This window comes from Podarcis gaigeae (genome assembly GCF_964106915.1).
Source record: "Podarcis gaigeae genome assembly, chromosome: 12".
NCBI classification, from domain to species: Eukaryota; Metazoa; Chordata; class Lepidosauria; order Squamata; family Lacertidae; genus Podarcis; species Podarcis gaigeae.
This window is the reverse complement of record NC_139688.1, coordinates 4,426,923-4,445,378: the sequence shown is the minus strand read 5'-3', so window position 1 is coordinate 4,445,378 and position 18,456 is coordinate 4,426,923. Positions and strand designations below refer to the sequence as shown.

At 51.6% G+C, this 18,456-nt stretch overlaps 2 protein-coding genes across 27 annotated transcripts in view; one reads left to right on the top strand and one right to left on the bottom strand.

Moving 5' to 3' along the window:
• MAP4 (microtubule associated protein 4) overlaps positions 1–18,456 on the bottom strand; it is a 211,689-nt gene that overhangs the window by 10,204 nt on the left and 183,029 nt on the right. For 15 of the 26 annotated variants that reach the window (XM_083703874.1, XM_083703884.1, XM_083703893.1 and 12 more), the window contains 7 exons: positions 18,095–18,154; positions 17,636–17,952; positions 14,313–14,441; positions 7,493–7,585; positions 4,317–4,397; positions 2,089–2,170; positions 1,012–1,124 (listed from right to left, as the gene is read on the bottom strand). In XM_083703874.1, the coding sequence (XP_083560000.1) occupies positions 1,012–1,124; positions 2,089–2,170; positions 4,317–4,397; positions 7,493–7,585; positions 14,313–14,441; positions 17,636–17,952; positions 18,095–18,154 (875 nt within the window). The remainder of the gene's footprint in view (positions 1–1,011; positions 1,125–2,088; positions 2,171–4,316; positions 4,398–7,492; positions 7,586–14,312; positions 14,442–17,635; positions 17,953–18,094; positions 18,155–18,456) is intronic. The other 11 variants (XM_083703878.1, XM_083703890.1, XM_083703887.1 and 8 more) reach the window with 9 other exon arrangements.
• LOC310827790 (cytochrome P450 2C25-like) overlaps positions 1–18,456 on the top strand; it is a 244,651-nt gene that overhangs the window by 172,037 nt on the left and 54,158 nt on the right. The gene's annotated exons all lie outside the window — the stretch shown is intronic.

Genomic DNA, 18,456 nt, shown 5'->3' with positions numbered 1-18,456 from the left:
TCTAGAGTCCCCACGATGGTTGGATGGCTCCGTGTACTTCTACTACTACTACTAATTTATTATTTATACCCCGCCCATCTGGCTGGGTTTCCCCAGCCACTTTGGGGAACTATCACCCCTAGCCAAGCTGGCTGCAGGGAATGCGAGCCAACGTAGTTCAGCATCTGGGGGCCCAAGGTGAAGGACTCTCCCCTGATGGGAAGGAGCTGGGCGGGGCTTTACAAGGTATAATTCTGGGCCCTGTTTTCAAATTCTTGTATTTATGCACACGTGTGCAAGCCGAGGGAGAAGGCAGAGGAGCTTTGCTTCTGTTTATGCACGCAATGTACACACATGCTCCAGGGAAGAAGGGAGTGGGTTCCTCTCCAAGCCCAGGTGCCAGGTAAATACCCATAATGCATTTCTAAGAACTTAATCGTTCAGTGTGGCAGCACCTATACTGCTTTCACTGAATGCTTTTCAGCACCTGATAAAAACCCTTTTTTTAAAGGCAAGCCTGTCCAGATGCTTAGAAAGTTGATGCGAGTTTTAATACGTTGTTAGTTACTGCAAACCAGCCTTTCTCAACCTGTGGGTCCCCAGGTGTTGTTGAACTACAACTCCCATCACCCCTAGCTAGCAAGGCCAGAGCTCAGGGATGATGGGAGTTGTAGTCCAACAACATCTGGGGACCCACAGGATGAGAACCGCTGCTAAACGTTTCAAAAGACCTAAAATGATTGCCGTGCGAATTCTTCTTTTGAGAGGATGTTGTTGTTGTTTTTAACAAGCGAATTTTATGAAACAAACGAATAGCCTCCGATACTTATGAAGCCCTAAAAGGGGTAGGTGGGTGGGTGGAATGTCCTGGGGGGTCTGTTCAGCACCCTCCATCGTGTTGCACCGTGGAAATGAATGTGAGGTTGGCAATGTAAGGATGGCAGGACGGACGGGTGGCCGCACACAGGAGGGGGGAGACCACGGGGGGGGGGGCAAGGAGGGACCCATGCCTGGGTGCCGCCTGAAGCATACCTTCACGGTGCCTCCAGCCGGGACGTGCCCCATGTTGTCCAGGGAGCCCACTTTGGCCTGGGCTTTCTCCTTGAAGTTCAGCTTCTGGTTTTCAATCTTGACGTCTCCGCCGCCTGGAGCAAGGAAGGGAGAGTGTTACTCGAGGGAGGTGGCGCTGCTGGCGGGAGCCCGGCAGTTAAAAGCACCCCACAGCTTGCTTCCTCTCAATGTGGGTTGAAGTATGTATGAGGGCTGTAATGTTTAACCAATTAAGAGGGGGGGACCTCAAATCCATCAAGAACACACACACACACACTTCTGCATGTCTGAAAAGGTTCCTCATTTTCAGCAGTCAGAAGCGTAAACTACCGTATTTTTCGCTCTATAAGACGCACTTTCCCCCTCCTAAATGTAAGGGGAAATGTGTGTGCGTCTTATGGAGCGAATGCAGGTGGGGGGCTCTGCTCAGCGCTCCCTTTAAAGAGCCGTGTGGAGCATGTGTGTGGCTCTTGGGGGCTTTTCCTCGAGGAGAGATAAGGGCTGCTCTTCTCCCTCCTCGGGGAAAAGCCCCCAAGAGCTGCACACACGCTCTGCGCGCTCTTTAAAGGGAGCGCGCCTCTTAGGGGAGCCTTCATCCCGCTGCCCTGAAGAGGCTTTGCGCGGCTATCCCAGAAGCCAGATTTGCTGTTCTGGCTTCTGGGATTCAGAATATTTTTTTTCTTGTTTTCCTCCTCCAAAAACTAGGTGCATCTTATGGTCTGGTGCATCTTATAGAGCGAAAAATACGGTGCATCAGCTCGCTGGCCACATGACCCGGAAGCTGTACGCCGGCTCCCTCGGCCAATAAAGCGAGATGAGCGCCAGAACCCCAGAGTCGGTCACGACTGGACCTAATGGTCAGGGGTCCCTTTACCTTTAATGTCACATATTTTGAATGAATGAATGGTTGGCAACCAGGAAAAACCTCTAGGTCTCCACAGCCCCTTTAAAACCGCAGGAGGAAGGTGCTTCCAGAAAGAGAAGAGGAAGATGAGGTGCTCACCTGAGCCCGGGGCAGCCGCCTCCCCCCCATCCTCCTGCAGCCGTTCCCCCTCTCACCTGGCTTATGCTTGATGTTTGCCTTTGAGCCGCACTTTGAGGACACTTTAGACAAGTCGATCTTCTTGTTCAGGATCTGCACCTGCAGGACACGAGGGGAGGAAAGAAGAAGGAAGGTTCTCAGGAACGAGGAACGCAAGGCCTGCTCTGGTCAGCTCAGCAAAAGAGATCTCCAGGGCTCCGCTGTTCCAGCACCCTCTCCACCCTCCGCCCGGACTGGCCCGTTGGTTATGGGTGCAAGGCATGAGCTGCTGCTGCTGCTGCTGTTCTGGGGACTTGCGAGGGGTGGGGCAGAAGGTGATCATGCAGCAAAAGGGCGGGGTGTGGGTGTGTGTTCTCAAAGCCCCATCCCAAAAGAAGGCGTTTTTTTAAAAAGTTAGCGTACTGTGCCAAACCAGAGGCCGGAGAGCGGGCAGAGAAGGCAGCGTCAGGCGTTACATATTGCACTGGTCGGTGCTGGACAAATAATACTAATTAATGATGCTGATTCATCTTAATAATGGTGCTGAGTGCACTAAAACCTCCAGAGCTCTCCCTCAGATTTACTGAGATGCCAGCTTGCAATGCATAGTTTATTTTTTTGGGGGGTGGCTGCAGGGAGCACTGACAATAATTATAACATTATTTCCATTTTTATCTGTCTGGTGTCTCCCTGTGGGTGCCCAGGGCAGCTGCCCTGCCATGCTAGAAAAAATCTTGGGCAAGGAGTTCAAAAGATGTGTGTGTGTGTCCAGAATGCATTATGCAAAGTCTAGTAAATCTGCATAATTCATCCCAACTTTTCAAAGCACTTGGGAAGGGAGGGGAGAGGGGAGGAGGAGGCCATGTCCAGGGAGGGTGGAATGACGGAGGGGAAGGAGGGAGCATGTTTCAGGTTGCCTCTTGGAACAGAGGCAATAAGGCTGGGGTGGGGTGGGGAATTGTACAGGGCACAGAAGGCCTTTCCCATCCCCCCCCCCTTTCTGGTACCTGCCTTCTTAAATGCTCCTGGCATCTTTAAGCGTGGAGAGCCAATGGTGGCATAATGCTTAAGACTCTCGGCCAATGGTCTTAATGCTTAAGACTCTTGGACTAGGACCTGGGAGAGCCCAGGGTTCTAATCCCACCTTCCAATTTGGCCATGAAACTCCCTGGGTGACCTTGGGCCAGTCACCGCCTCTCAGCCTAATCTACCTTGTAGGGTTGTTGTGGGGATTCAATAGGGAGAAGCATGTATGCCGCCTTGAGCTCCTTGGCAATTAAATACCGTATTCTTCGCTCTATAAGACACAGTTTCCCCTCCTAAAAAGTAAGGGGAAATGTGTGTACGTCTTATGGAGTGAATGCAGGCTGCGCAGCTATCCCAGAAGCCAGAACAGCGAGAGGGATCACAGTGCTCCCTCTCGCTGTTCTAGCTTCTGGCTTAGCTGCGCTCTGTCCCTTCCCCCACCTCCCGGAAAAGCCCGCAAGACACGCGCTCCCTTTAAAGAGCCGCACGGAGCGTGTGTGCGGCTCTTGGGGGCTTTTCCCCGAGGAGGGAGAAGGGCAGCCCATCAGTGATGGGCTGCCCTTCTTCCCTGGGGAAAAGCCTGCAAGCGCCGCACACATGCTCCGCACGGCTCGTGAAAAAGAGTGTTGAGCAGAGCCTGGGATGCATACAGGCTCTGCTCAGCGCTCCCTTTAAAGAATCTTGTTTTTCTTGCATTCCCCCTCTAAAAACTAGGTGCGTCTTATGGAGCGAAAAATACGGTAACTCTCCCCCCGGCAACCGTGAGGACTAAGAAAATTCGTGGCCTGCACGACAAAGCCTTGGGATGAACAGAAAAGTCAGAGCTCAGGGCAATCTTTTCTTTTTGTGGCACGGCTTTTTGCGGGGCAGGATAAAGGAAGGGGGGTCTGGCTTATATAGTAAGCCGGGTGCTTTTTTGGGAGGGGGCGGTTGCTTTGTGAAACCGTAAAACCCCAAAGCTATTCATATTCTACCAGCGCCTCCCGTGGAAGCGAGTTCTGTAGTTTAACTATGATCTACATCCCTGCCAGGATTCATGTCCCTGCCGCAGGGTGGAGAGGTTCAGGAGCGACTGCGGATAACACCGGTGTCCTGCGTTGGTGGGGTGGAGGCAGGGGACGATGCGCTGGTGGATGGCCTCTGTGTCTCAGGGCACAGAAGTTATCACAAACCCAACAAGTGGAAAAGCCCGTCCCGTCCAAGGAAGGCCAAGTTGGCCAGCTGTGGTGGTTCTACTCACATGGGTACTGCCCTGGCTGGGCCTGGGGGCGGTGGCCGACTGGGAGTGGACGCCCGAAGACGGCCTTTGGGCATTTGGAACCTGAAAACAATATTGAGCACTTTACTCTCCGGACCGAAAGGATGGGCAGCTTCCATTTTTGTGGATCGAGGAGATGGAGAATGGAAGTGGGCGACAGCGTGGGAAGGAAGGAAGGAAGGAATTAAAGGTGCCACGAGACAGAGAGATAGAGAGAAAGAGAGAGACCAGAGCGAGCACAGTCCTTTCTTCTCAGAAGTTCTGGACAGGCCACAGAAATAAGTTGGATTTGAAAAGGGACAGCTTTATCAAATAAGTCTGGGGGGTTGGGTGTGATCCCTGCAGCTGGTTGTGGTTTTTTTTTTTTTGTTCTGGAGTGATTTTTATTCACAGGGGGAAGAGGGACAGAAGCTACAGAAAAAACCCAGTAACGGAAGAGTGTAATAGCTGCAAAATCAACATGGGAAAAGGAGATGCAAGGAAGGTCATTTTCTAGACCTGCAAAGAGAGAGTCTAAACGCTTCTAGATTCAGGTAGAGTCAGAAAGAGAAGTTGCTGAATTAAAACTTATTACTAAGCTGAAAACTATGGAGAGACCTGGTGTGAACAGAGATACTGGATTCTTGTCTCATTACACACGCTAATGCTATTTTTCGTCATCTGCATCCTTGCTTTCTCCTGTAGGACTAATTGCAGTCGTTAACAATCGTCAACAGGTTTACCATACCCATTGAGTCAGTCACCCATCTCCTACTACCCTCCTGAGAAAACCCCACGCCACCCTCCCACTATATATAAGGGTCTGTTGACTTCTGTTTCAGTGTATCTGAAGAAGTGTGCATGCACACAAAAGAAAAGCTTATACCCAGAGCAAACCTAGTTGGTCTCTAAGGTGCTACTGGACATTTTTTTCTCTAATTTTTAAATTTATTTCTAAATGCTTCTGTTGCAACTGCCTGCCCCCCTGGGATTACGGCTAGGGTACCATCCTACGCCAGTCTTCTCCAACCTGCCTCCCCCCCCAGTTGTTTTGGACTCCAACTAACATCAGCCTGAGTATTGCATGGGAGTTGTAGCTCAAATGTCTGGAGGGAGCCAGGTTGAGCAAGGCTGTTCTATGGGAACATGAGGTTCACAGCACCAAGAATGCAGTGAAACCTGATTAGGGGAGGGGGGCAAGGCCAGAAAAAGGTTTCCATGGAAAAGGCAAATGTTACTTGCCCCCGACGCACTGATCCCACCCCCACAAAATCATGTTCCCAGACAAAAATGAAATAAAATTGCAATTATCCACAGAAGAGTGTGATTTGGCACATTTCTGGCTTTCAGAGGAAACCTAACCCCTCTAAGGAGGATCAGCCAACTCCATAGCAAATGCAGTAATGTCTCGAAAGACCCAAATCACCCACAGAAGGCCAGAGGAGACATGAGGAAGCTGAGCTAACAACGTCCCCTGCAATACTTTGTGTCGGCAGAAGGAAACCTGAACATTCGCCACCCCGGGCCTAAGGTACGATTCTGCGTGCTCATTTTGGAGGGGGCGAAAGTTGAGGGACAGGGTAGGCTTCAGTCTCAGGGGGGGAGTGCCACAGTCCCCCTCGAACTGCCGCTACATGGAAGCCCCCCGTTATCATTTCAGAGAGAAGCTGTGTTTCTCAGGCTGCCTGAAGCCGACATAGAAAAGATTTGTGTCTCTGACATCCAGCTGGTGTTCCGACACACACAGCGGCTTGTTAACACTGGGGGCGCCAACCGGGTGCACGAGTGCATGCAGAGTGCTATGCGTAGTATCGTTGTTTCCCTTCCCTCCCTACAAAGACACTGAAGGGTCTGGGATACACAAAGCTCTCTCTGTCTGCACTGCCTAAGGCCTTTCTCAAGCGTTAAAAGGAAGAAGCACGCAAATGGGATCTTGTCACACATGCAGGTACGTTCCCAAGGCCTGCGATTAAAGCTTTGGTGGATTAATTGCGCCGCCTAACGGATAAAGGCTCCGTCCTGCTTCCCAAAGCGTCAGCGCGAAACACCTTGTCACAAGTCACAGCACTTGGGGTGGGGCACTGCCCTGGAGATTTGCCTTCTGCAGAACAAGCGGCACGTGGAAAGCAGTGATCTGACAGCCTGCAAAGTTTCAAGGAGCAGTAGGGCTTCCTAAGCGCTGAGAGGAGTGATGGGAGATCACCTAAACGAATGGGATGCACACACACTCAAGAGACGTGCTCTCTCCAAGACCACCCCCCCATACACACAGCCCCCCCCAAAAAAAATGTGTTCCAATTACAGGCTACTACACTGGACACAGCACTCTTCTGTCCCCTGAGAAGCTTGGCTTTGGTTTTGAGAAAGGTGCAAATTCTGATTTTGCAAAAGTGCTTGCAACTGCGTGGAGAGAGAGACCAGCAGGGCGGAGGTCTCCTGGATAAGGCAAACCCAGAATCAAGCAAAACAGAAAAACACAGGATGAGGAATGCAAAATATGAAAAATGTAAAAATCGGAACGATTTGTACAAGTTGCAGAACGTCAGCTTTTCATGGCACAGAATAGAATTTGTATATATTGTTCAGCTCAGAATGACCTTCTTGTTGTTGGCACCTGTCTGTCTCGAGAGACAATGGAGTGCGTTTCCAGAGGTAAAGTCAAACCATTTGTTAGCAGCACCGAAGGAGGAGGTCTTGGGCTGTCCTGGCAACGAGATCCCCTCTCGGCCTCGCTGGTGTGGTCCAAAGAAAAGCAGAAGAATGGCCTAGTGTGGCTCAATTCCTACTTGGGGGGGGGGGATCTCACCTGTGTCTGGGCCGTACCAATGGAAGACCGGAGGGGCGAAAGCGAGGTCAGGTGACCGGCTGGGTCCCTCAAATTACAGTTCCCCTCCCAAAGCGCTGTTGCTGCCTGCTCCTTCGACTGCAACCCTTTGAAGCCGCAACGGCCCCATAACTTCTGTGGTTTCCCTCTTGCGTCCCCCGCCCTAAAATCTGGAGGCTGAGGGAAGCTTCTGGCAGAATACTTCCAATGGGGGGTTCCTGCTCCTTTGTGGCGTTGGTGGAAGGGGAGGTTACACACACACACAAACACACATACACACAGAGGACAGTCAAAAGCAGCACGAGAGAAAAGGCGTTAGTAGAGAGACTGGTGCCTGGAACCCTGCAATACTTACATTCCCACCTCCAGGGACATGCTTAATATTGTCCTTGGATCCACACTTCGACTGAATGTGGCTGTAGTTGGCTTTCTTGGAGACTATCTGGACCTGGAACGTCACAGAGATGGAGACACAAGGGAAGAGGGCTGGTTAGAACTCTCTCAAGGGAGCGGGACACGACGCCACGCCAGAGGGGTGGACGGACAGAGGACTCGTGTTAGAACCTGAACCCAGCTCCGAGGATTAAGCGTGAACAAACTTAAGACGGGGGGGGGAAGGGGGGGGAGGAAGAGGAGGCAAGCAGACGGCGACAAGGAAGCGAAGCAGACAGTGGTAAGTAGCGGCAAGAGCAGAGCGGCAGACCCCTCTCTGCACGATCTGCAGCAGAGAGAGGGTGTTCACTGAGGGCGGAAGAGACCGCCAGGAAGACTGGCCTTTATGGATGGACCCCTGGTGGGAGGAGGAAGACTCTAATCGAGCTAAATTCGTGCTCCGGTGGAAGGCAGAGCATTAATGTGGTAACTGGTGCTTCCAGACAGAGCCCAGTTTGCAAGTGTGTTGTTGGCAAATGGCTTTTTCCAAAACTTGTTGGACTTCCCCTGGAAAGGATAAATCCAGGTAAACTGAGGCGCAGGGAGTACAGGGCTGGCATTTTTAAGGCAAGGATTGTGTGTGAATGTAGCGGGGAGAAAGCCTTGTGTAGGTAAAGGGAAAGGGACCCCTGACCATTAGGTCCAGTCGTGACCGACTCTGGGGTTGTGGCGCTCATCTCACTTTATTGGCCGAGGGAGCCAGCGTACAGCTTCCGGGTCATGTGGCCAGCATGACTAAGCCGCTTCTGGCGAACCAGAGAACTGCACGGAAATGCCGTTTACTTTCCCACCGGAGAAAGTATTTATCTACTTGCACTTTGACGTGCTTTCAAACTGATAGGTTGGCAGGAGCAAGGACCGAGCAACGGGAGTTCACCCCATTGCGGGGATTCGAACTGCCGACCTTCTGATCGGCAAGCCCTAGGCTCTGTGGTTTAACCCACAGCGCCAGCCGCGTCCCGCAAGCCTTGTGTGCATGAGGACAAAAAACACACCTATCTGGATGCTCCCCGTATTGGGGTGGGTTCCATTGAGTCTGGTATGGTCCACTTTTCAACATGATAGACTGACGTGTTTTAAATTTGCAAAGGAAGAACACAGAACTTGGGGTGCCGTTGACATAGTTAAGGCTGCCACTGATCTGTGCTACATGACCTTGAGTATACAGTCGTGCTTCAGTAGCACTGATTTAGCTGGGATTCCTCTGCACTGCATGGAATTCGGCTGGATGGCTTTTGGGGGTCCGTTCCAACTTTACGATTCCATGATTCTATGAAGTGCCTTATGGGTTCAGGCCAAGGTGTCTGCCACATCCATCATTCTCTGCAAGGATCCCAGCGACCAGCAGGTGCTCGGGGGTCCCACAGCTTTCCCTCTGCCTGCCTCTGGGTTGCATAATGCAAACGGATGCCAAAAAACCCTGAAAAGCATCACATCTCAGTTGGCATTATCGAGTACCTTGCAAAGACAAATCACCCAGAGGCGCCAAGAGGAGAAGGCTTTGTATCATCTAGTGCAGCGGTTCTCAACCTGCGGGTCCCCAGATGTTGGACTACAACTCCCATCATCCCAGAGTTCTGGCCTTGCTAGCTAGGGGTGATGGGAGTTGTAGTTCAACAACAACTGGGGACCCACAGGTTGAGAAAGGCTGATCTAGTGTCTATGTATTTATTGATTGCAGGTGTGTCCAAAATCTTAACAGGGTATTGTGTGGGGGAGGGCTGTGTGATTTCCCTGGACTTCTACTTTGCTTTCTGGCAAAAATGAGATCCCTGGTGAAGAACGTAAGAGGAGCAGTTCTGGATCAGGTCAAAGGGGACCCGTCTCATCCAGCATTCTGTTCTCAGATGCCCTAGTCGGAAGCCTGAGAAGTACCAGGGTGCAACAACTCTCCCCCCATCTATGATTCCTGCATTGCAGCAGGTCCCTTCCAACTCTACTTACAATTCTATTCCATGATGCCCAGATCTAGGCTAGTAGTCTCTGATCAGCTTTACCTCCATGCCTAATCCTCTTTTAAAGCCATTTAAGTGGGCAGCTGCTGCCACTTCCTGCGGCAGTGAGTTCCATAGTTTAAAGATGTGCTGTGTGAAGTAGTACTTTCTTTCATCTCCCCTTGCTTTTCCAGTCTTCTGGGTGCCCTCATGGGGCTTCAAACAGGCCTGAAGAGCTGTATGCCGGCAGTCCCTGTTAAAACCTCCCCAGTCTTTGGCTGAAATGTGTCTAAGGGGTTAAGACTAGGCCTGTCTGTATTAAAGATCTGCTTTGTTGGGCTTCCTTTTCCATGTCCTTTTATTGTTTGTGCCTCAAGAGAAGCAACAAAAAGTCCTTTGGGCTGGCCAAAAAAGCTTATGACACAATGAAATTTGTTAGCCCTTAAAGTGCCACAAAACGGCTGTTCTTACTGCAGCCAACAAAGACTGTTATCCCCCTGGGCGTCATATGCAGAGAGGTGACCTGTATCAAAGGCTTGTATTTCAGGAATTTTTGAACATTCTGGCCCTCTAAAAGGGCAGGCAACTCAACTCACCTTGTGTTTTGTACTTCTAAGGGAAGCACTCTGGTTAACAGCCGGCTAATCATTTTCTATGGGGAATCACTAAAGGTATGGGACGATGGGTGCATTGCAACTGTGCATGCAGAACAGCACACGTGAACGACATGAAGCACAAATACCACCTCCTGCATAGGCTTCCCAGCTAAGAAAATGTTGAATGCAATGCACCCCAACATGAAACTACGGCTGCGCTGAATGAAGATGTGCTATTAGCTTCTCTCTCTCTCTCTCTCTCTCTCTCTCTCTCTCTCTCTCTCTCTGTGTGTGTGTGTGTGTGTCTACATATCAAATCCAGGGTTTCCCAAACTTGGGGTCTCCAGCCGTTTTTTGACAACAATTCCCATCATCCCTGACCACTGGTCCTGCTAGATGGGGATGATGGGAGCTGTAGTCTAAAAAAAAAAAAAAAAGCTAGATTCAAATTTGGGAAACTAATCTAATCTAATTATTAATGTTATCTATTTATTTATTGCATTTATACTCCGCCTTTCCTCCAAGGAGCTCAAGGCGGTACAGTGGTACCTTGGGTTACATACGCTTCAGGTTACAGACTCCGCTAACCCAGAAATATTACCTCAGGTTAAGAACTTTGCTTCAGGATGAGAACAGATATCATGTTCCGGCGGCGCGGCGGCAGCAGGGGGCCCCATTAGCTAAAGCGGTGCTTCAGGTTAAGAACAGTTTCAGGTTAAGAACAGACCTCCGGAACGAATTAAGTACGTAACCTGAGGTACCACTGTATACGCAGTTATCTTCCTTCCCAATTATTCTCACAGCAACCCTGTGGAGCAGGTGAGGCGGAGAGGCAGTGACTGGCCCAAGATCACCCAGTGAGCTTCAGGGCCCAGTGGGGATTTGAACCCTGGTCTCCCCGGTCCTAGCAGTCTGATGCTCTAACCACTACGCCACACTGGCTCTCTATGTTCTACCTCCACTGCCTCTGAACACCAGTTCCTTGGAATGGCAGGGGGTGAGAGTGCTGCCGCTGCACTCAGGGGCTGCTTGTGTGCCTCTTGCAGGCATCTGACTGGCCTCTGTAAGAACAGAACGCTGGATTGGATGGGCCACAGGCCTGGTGTGTTATGTTGCAGCCCTGGTCGGCGCCACGTTGGCAAAGGCACACATTTTACAAGGATAAGCTGGAGCTTTGTTGTTGTTGTTGTTGTTTAGTCGTGTCCGACTCTTGGTGACCCCCTGGACCAGAGCACGCCAGGCACTCCTGTCTTCCACTGCCTCCCGCAGTTTGGTCAAACTCATGCTGGTAGCTTCAAGAACACTATCCAACCATCTTGTCCTCTGTCGTCCCCTTCTCCTTGTGCCCTCCATCTTTCCCAACATCAGGGTCTTTTCTCTTCTCATGAGGTGGCCAACGTACTGGAGCCTCAGCTTCAGGATCTGTCCTTCCAGTGAGCACTCAGGGCTGATTTCCTTCAGAATGGAGAGGTTTGATCTTCTTGAAGTCCATGGGACTCTCAAGAGTCTCCTCCAGCACCATAATTCAAAAGCATCCATTCTTCGGCGATCAGCCTTCTTTGTGGTCCAGCTCTCACTTCCGTACATCACTACTGGGAAAACCATAGCTTGAACTATACAGACCTTTGTCGGCAAGGTGATGTCTCTGCTTTTTAAGATGCTTTTTACAAGATGTAAAAGGTGGCAGCTGTGCAGTCCTGGTTTTGGAGAGGAACCCACCTGGGCTGCTTCTCCCAGAACAGTCACCTTCTCCTCTTCATCCCTCTGAGCAAAAGGCGCCCTGGGCTTCCGAAAAATTTCCCTGAGCCTGGCAGCTGCTTGCCCTTTTGAAACCAAGTGCTCCAGCTCTGTTGGAAGCACTGAGTCTTCCTGCTGGCAGAGGCCAGCCTTGGGGAGCAGAGGGAGGCATCGCTACATCCTGACAAATCACCCACGTCCGACTTAATTGGGGTCAGGTTTGATGCCAGCCAGTCGGGGGCATTGTCCATGTCCTGGACAAGCTGAAACACGTCCCAGAGGCCATTAAGAAGTAGACAAAAAGGGCTGTGTTGGAAAGCCCAACCTGAGCGGACAAAAGCACAGAGTAACGCGCAGGCCCTGGCGGTGCCAAGCCAGAGCTGGTGACTCTGTTTATTATGCCCTTCTCCTGAGGCTAGTGGGTGCTGGCAACTCCAAAGCACTTGGCAGTGCAAGATTGCCCGAGTGTGCTTTGGGGTGCATCTGGCTACAGCTGGTCTGCCAGCAGTGGTTTTCTAAACCAGTGTGTCTTGTGTGTCAAAATAAACACATGTAGAGTTTGGATTTGATATCCTGCTTTATCACTACCCTAAGGAGTCTCAAAGCGGCTAACATTCTCCTTACCCTTCCTCCCCCACAACAAACACTCTGTGAGGTGAGTGAGGCTGAGAGACTTCAGAGAAGTGTGACTGGCCCAAGGTCACCCAGCGGCTGCATGTGGACGAGTGGGGAATCGAACCCGGTTCACCAGATTACAAGTCAACTGCTCTTAACCACTACACCACACTGTCTCCCAACAGCGCCGGCAAGCACAGCCAATGGCTAATGAAGTTGGGAGCTACAGTCACAGAATCAGAGAATCGTAGAGTTGGAAGGGAACCACTGTCATCTAGTCCAACCCCTGCAATGCAGGAATCTCAGCCAAAGCATCCATGACAGATGGCCATCCAATCTCTGCTTACAAATCTCCAAGGAAGGAGAGTCCACCATGTCCCGAGGGAGACCGTTCCACTGTTGAACAGCTCTTACCGTCAGAAAGTTCTTCCTGATGTTTAGTCAGAATCTCCTTGCTTGTCACTTGAAGAAATTGGATCAAAGAATCATAGAGTGGGAAGGGACCCTGTCATCTAGTTCAACCCCCCTGCACTGTAGGAATTGTAGCGCAAGAATCCCAGTCCAACAACACCTGGAAGGTCAGAGGTCAAACACACACACACACACCCCACTCCTGGTGCAGATTGTGCATAAGCTATTTAGAAACATCATCCACCATGGAAACGGCAAATGTGGGAAGCTGGAGAGTCCTTGCAGCATTTGGAGCGAGAAGATTTCTCTCCAAAATACTCTTGCTTTCCAATGCTGGGGATTTGACTAACCAGAGGACACCAGAAGCCTCTCTCCAGGAGATCTGTCTCCCTGGGTCCAGCAGAACTAAATCCCTGCTTCTCTTTGAGGTGGCCAGTGTGTGTTATCACTTGATACTGTAGGTGGGGGCTCGAATCAAGGAGCATTCCTCCTTGCGAAGACATCCCCTCCACACAGAAAGCTAGTGGGCCAGGGGAAGGCGTAACCTGGAACTGCTTTCTTGTGGCATGGAGGTGCATTCCGCGGTGACGGTTCCTCACTCACAAACATAAATTTGCCTCCCTAGCAAGAGGTGTTATCCTACAGCAAGCCGCTGCTACTAATGTGCATTAGATACCGTTCTCAGGCTCGTCACAGACAGGCTGTACAGGACGCAGCAAAGAGCTGAAAATTCTCAAGGATGGAGAGGTTGGCCGATTCTTGGGAAGCTGCGGGTGCTGGTGGGAAGCAGCCCACCCTCCTTTCTCGGTCGGAAGGCAGAGCCAAGCAATTCCCCCCACCATTGCGACCTTGAGGATGGTCTCTGAGCACCCTCCTGCCATTAGAAACACATGGGGCTGGGACAGCGAAGGTTGCTCCATTGGAGCAAAGCCCGGCCAACCTCAGCCTGTCCTTCATTAGTCCCCATTGGTCCCCTTCCTACTTCCATCCAGCCCAGGGGCTCTCCAAGTTTCCTCCTCCATGTTGCCCTTGTAGGACTTGGCAGGGAGGGACAAGAGTCTGTTAGCTCTGCCTGCCATTATCTCTGGCGCCACCTACTGTTGGCCTCCCAGATCCAACGAGCACCAGCCGCCGCTGGGCATGGTGTTCAGTGTCAAGGCACATTCAGGAAAATGCTTGCGGGATGGCTCTCCGTGAAATCCACTGGAAGGAGGGCAGGATGTACAACAAAGAAGGTGCGTGCAAAGGAAAGGGGGATGGGAATCCAGGAAGAAGAGAGTGTCAATGGCAAGAGCGAGGAGACAGGAAACAAAGATGTGTAGAGAGCTAAGAGAGAAGGGAAAGTGACCCAAAACATGGGAGCGGGTGGAGCAGGAAATGAAAAGTGCAGCGTAGCAGAAGAGCTGCCACTCCCCTCTCCCGAGTGATAGAAGTCTGAAATAGAACTCACTTTCCCATTGGGCTGCTTTGGGGCGCCCTCTTTTGAAACAGCTGTTTTAGTGGGGGCCGTTTTAGATACTGCATTGAGTTCGGGCTTTCGGGCAGCCCCGGCGGACTCTGCCTTTCTTTCTACTTTTGCCTAAATGGAGACAAATGGAGGGTGACTTTTTGCATCATGAAAGGAAATAAAAATATAACGAAACGAAAAGCAATGATGGGGGGGGGGGGAGGGTGGCTGGATGTCTAAAACAACATTCATGGGGATCCGAAAGGCCAGGGAGGAACCCGCACACAGGTAGGAGGTGGTGGTCTGATGGGGTGGGAGAAGGGGAGAAGCTCAGGGCAATGGCTCAAGAAACTAGCCTCCTTGCCTGGAGCTAGGAGACCTGGGTGGAAGACCCCCCCCCCCACCTGAACTGCTAGCTAAGGGGGGGTCTCCCTTTTGCAACTTAGGGACCCTTCCCCTGCTGTCCACGATGGTCACAGCAGCACCTGTGTGATGCTCAAGCCTGGAGACAGTCTTCAAGAGCCGGCGCAGCATGGCACAAACTGGGGAGTCTGGTAAATGGCTCTCCACCCCCAAATTCTGGTTTGGGGCAAAATGTGGCAGTTGCTCAGTCAGGGGCAATGCAAGCCCCAACTTCTAATCTAAGTATGTTGGACAGCATTTCCAAGCTACAGGTCTCCCAAGACGGAACGCTTGTTTTTGCTATCCACCAATATCCAAAGGGCACAGTCTCTTGACCCAGCCACCTCTACCCTGAAACAGTCCCTAGATGAAAGTTGGAATTAATTTCTCGAAAGCCCACAAAACCATTTGTCTTCTGGGGTTCCCACTCTTTTGAAAAAACACCAGGTTGTTGTCGGCATTCAGTAAGATTCCTGTGCCACTGTGAGCCTCTGGGGGGGCCCTTTTAACCCCCCAAAATTCTTGCAGTCAAAGCTGGGTTCTGTTAAGGCGGATTGCTTCAAGCCCACCCTGGGGAACGACGAGACAATGGTGCAGATGGTACTGAGCAGTTTCAGGCCTGGAAACACAGGTCAGAGACTCAGCAGCCCCTGCAGGAAACCAGATGCTCCCTGCTGGTGTCTGATGCTGGCGGACGTCTAAGGAACAGGGGCTGCCTTCCTGCTCTTTGAAGCAAAGGCACCTAAAGACAAGGCAACCTGCTCCATCACAAATTCTTCTAATGCATCACAAACAGAGGGAAGACTCGGGAGGCAGCAGCCAACTGGGAGAGAACAATTAGGCTGTGAACATGCATTCCATTAAAATACACTTCTTGACTGTGGAAGCTCTAGAGTCAAAGGGGTGCCAGGATTTGGCTCCCAGCAGCAGCCAAAGCAGCTCAAGCCAGTTTTGCTCCCTTCCTTTCTTCCCATTGGTCTTTCTTGTGGGACATGTCAAAATACTGTTTTGTTTCAGCTTCTCTTAAATGTGGCTAAGGGCTGGTTTGTACCAGCTTTAGGAAGGGCTAGCAAAGGGGAAGGTCGTCGTAACTCGGAGGTGGAGAATCTGCTTTGCATTCAGAACATCCCAGGTTCAATGCCCAATGGAAACTCCAGGTATGTCTGGGAATGTCCCTGTCTAAAAACTTGTAGAGCTGATGCCAGCCAGCATAGTGAGTTGGGTGAACCAATGGTCTGACTCAATTGCTGTTGTTGGCACCCATCTGTCTCAAGAGACAATGAAGTGCAGGAGTGAAGTCAAACTGCTGTGTTAGCAGCACCAAAGTGAACACCTTGGGGCGCAAGCCTGGGCAGTGTGTCTGGAGGTCCTGGGCTGCCTAGACAACAAGATCACCCTCTCGGCCTCACTGACGTGGTCCAAAGGAAAGCACAGCAATATATCCGGCACCAGCTGGGCTGATTTGTGTAGGGTTTATTCCTTAGCCCTTTCTTCTTCCAAATATATTCCACAAAGCAGCGGAGGTTTAGGATCAGAGTTTTTCTCCTCCTAAATGAGCTACCTTCCCAGGCAGATGAGCCCCACCTGCCCCTTCTGACTCAATATATGTATTTATACATAGACAAATCTCACGTTAATTTGTGTGTGCTGACCTCAAGTGGGTGTTCTGTCTGAGGCCTCATAATGCTGCTCCTGATCCCCAGGAAGTATAGGACATTTAAACAACTGGAGAATCTTGCTGACAATGCACATATCAAGGAAGCTCTGAAAGGAACTATGGACTCTATGGACACTGATATGGCCATTACCATTCCCTTTGGCACGGCTGAAGATGATACAATTTCTGTTCCTGGTTTGGAAGGGAGTTGAGAGCCAAGGACAGCCAACTCTCCCCCATGGGTGGGACCCAAAATCTCTTTTAGGGGTGCTGACGTTTCCATCCTTGCAGATGGGGCACACAAATCACCCCACCATTTATCCACAGGGAGAGATCTAAAGCCCCAATAATTCAACCCATCTCTTCCAACATGTTAGCAGATTTAAGGCTGGGGAGAGTCCGTGGGTTGTTACTGAAGGGGAAGTGAATGCATTAATAAGCCCTTGGTTGCCCCAAGTAAACATTGGGTTTGAGGCCCAGCCAACCAGGGCAACATAAGAACCCCAGCAGATTTAAGGCCCCGATTCTGCCCCTGCAAGAGGGATCTCACAAAATTAATCCAAACAGAGACCTGTTCCACTGGTCTTTCATGCTGTCTACGAGAAACTGAGCACAAGCAGAGGCTCAATAATTTGAGATGTGTTTGGCCACACAAAGATGACACCTCTACAGAGGGATCAGTCTCTCACCCTGAAAATTTGGGGATTAGCCAAACCTGCAGAACACAGCAGCGGCCAAAAGGGGGCTCTGTAAGAGAGCCACATCAAAAAGCTCTTTGCCCGCCCTACAAGCGCTCTCCTGGCTGGACCATGCAGACAGGCTCAAATCCGTTCCTTCGAAAGCGAACCCCCAAAGGTCTGAGCTCTGCATTTCCAGATCCAAAGCACCCGCTTCTCTGCTGAAAAAAAGAACTAAGACCTCACAGCAAGTGTGAGGGGCTTGAGGACAGCAGCAGCAGCTCCTTCTACAAGAAGGACATGGCAATCTGCGGCTCTCTGGAGGTTTTGCTGGACTACAACTCCCATGATCCTTAGCCACTGACCATGCTGGCTAAGGCTACTGGGAGTTGTAGTCTAGCAGCACCTGGAAAGCCACTGTTTCCCCACCGCTGTGCTAGGGTAGCACCCTGGATTTTAACTCCCATCCACCCCAGCCAGCATGGCCAAGAGACAGGGATCATGGAAGTTGTGATCCATCATTGCTGGGAGAGTGTCATGTGAGCACAGGCAACCAATCGCCCAGAGAGATATGGGGCAGGGGGACTTACCCGTCCTCCGCCAGGCTGGTGCTTGATGTTGTCCGTGGAGCCGATCTTGGAGCGTACGTTCTTCAGGTCGGGGGCCGACACGCTACTGGTGGGGGGCCGGGAAGGCTTGGCGATGGGGCTGGTTTTTGGTGCGGTTTTGAGCGTGGACGCCTTCTTGGGCTCAGCGGCAGAGCTCCCAGTCCCCGACAGCCTGGGCGTGGCTGGCTTGGGCCGGCTAGCGGCTGCTCCGGGCAGGCCGGGGGCAGCAGCGGTCGGGGTGGTGGCGCTGCTTTTGGCAGCGGTGGAGGCCGGGGCGCTCTTTGGACGGCTGAGGTCGGCTGCCGAAGGAGGAACAGAAGGAGGAGGAGGAGGAAGAAGAAGAGAGGGCCGTCAGCAGGGGAAGCCACAAAGCCACCCGAAGAAGCCCCACGTGGCCACCCAAAGAAGCAAGCAGGAGGCAAAGCAGGGAGAGCGTGTTACCTGATGGCGATTTTGCGATGGTCTTCTTGGCATCGGCAGGTTTTGCGTCTGTCTTGATGGCTGCACAACACACAAAGACAGCAGCCGAGCTGAACCTCTGCTCTGCCGGGGTCAGTCCACGGCAGGGCCTTGCTGGTGCCACAGCTAAGCAGGCTACCACCCCCCCTGTCAGGATTCCCAACACCCTACACTTCTCTCATGGCAGCGCGGTGTAGTGGTTAGTGTGCTGGACTAAGGAAGGTAAAGGTAAAGGGACCCCTGACCATTAGGTCCAGTCGTGGCCGACTCTGGGGTTGCGGCGCTCATCTCGCTTTATTGGCCAAGGGAGCCGGCGTACAGCTTCTGGGTCATGTGGCCAGCAG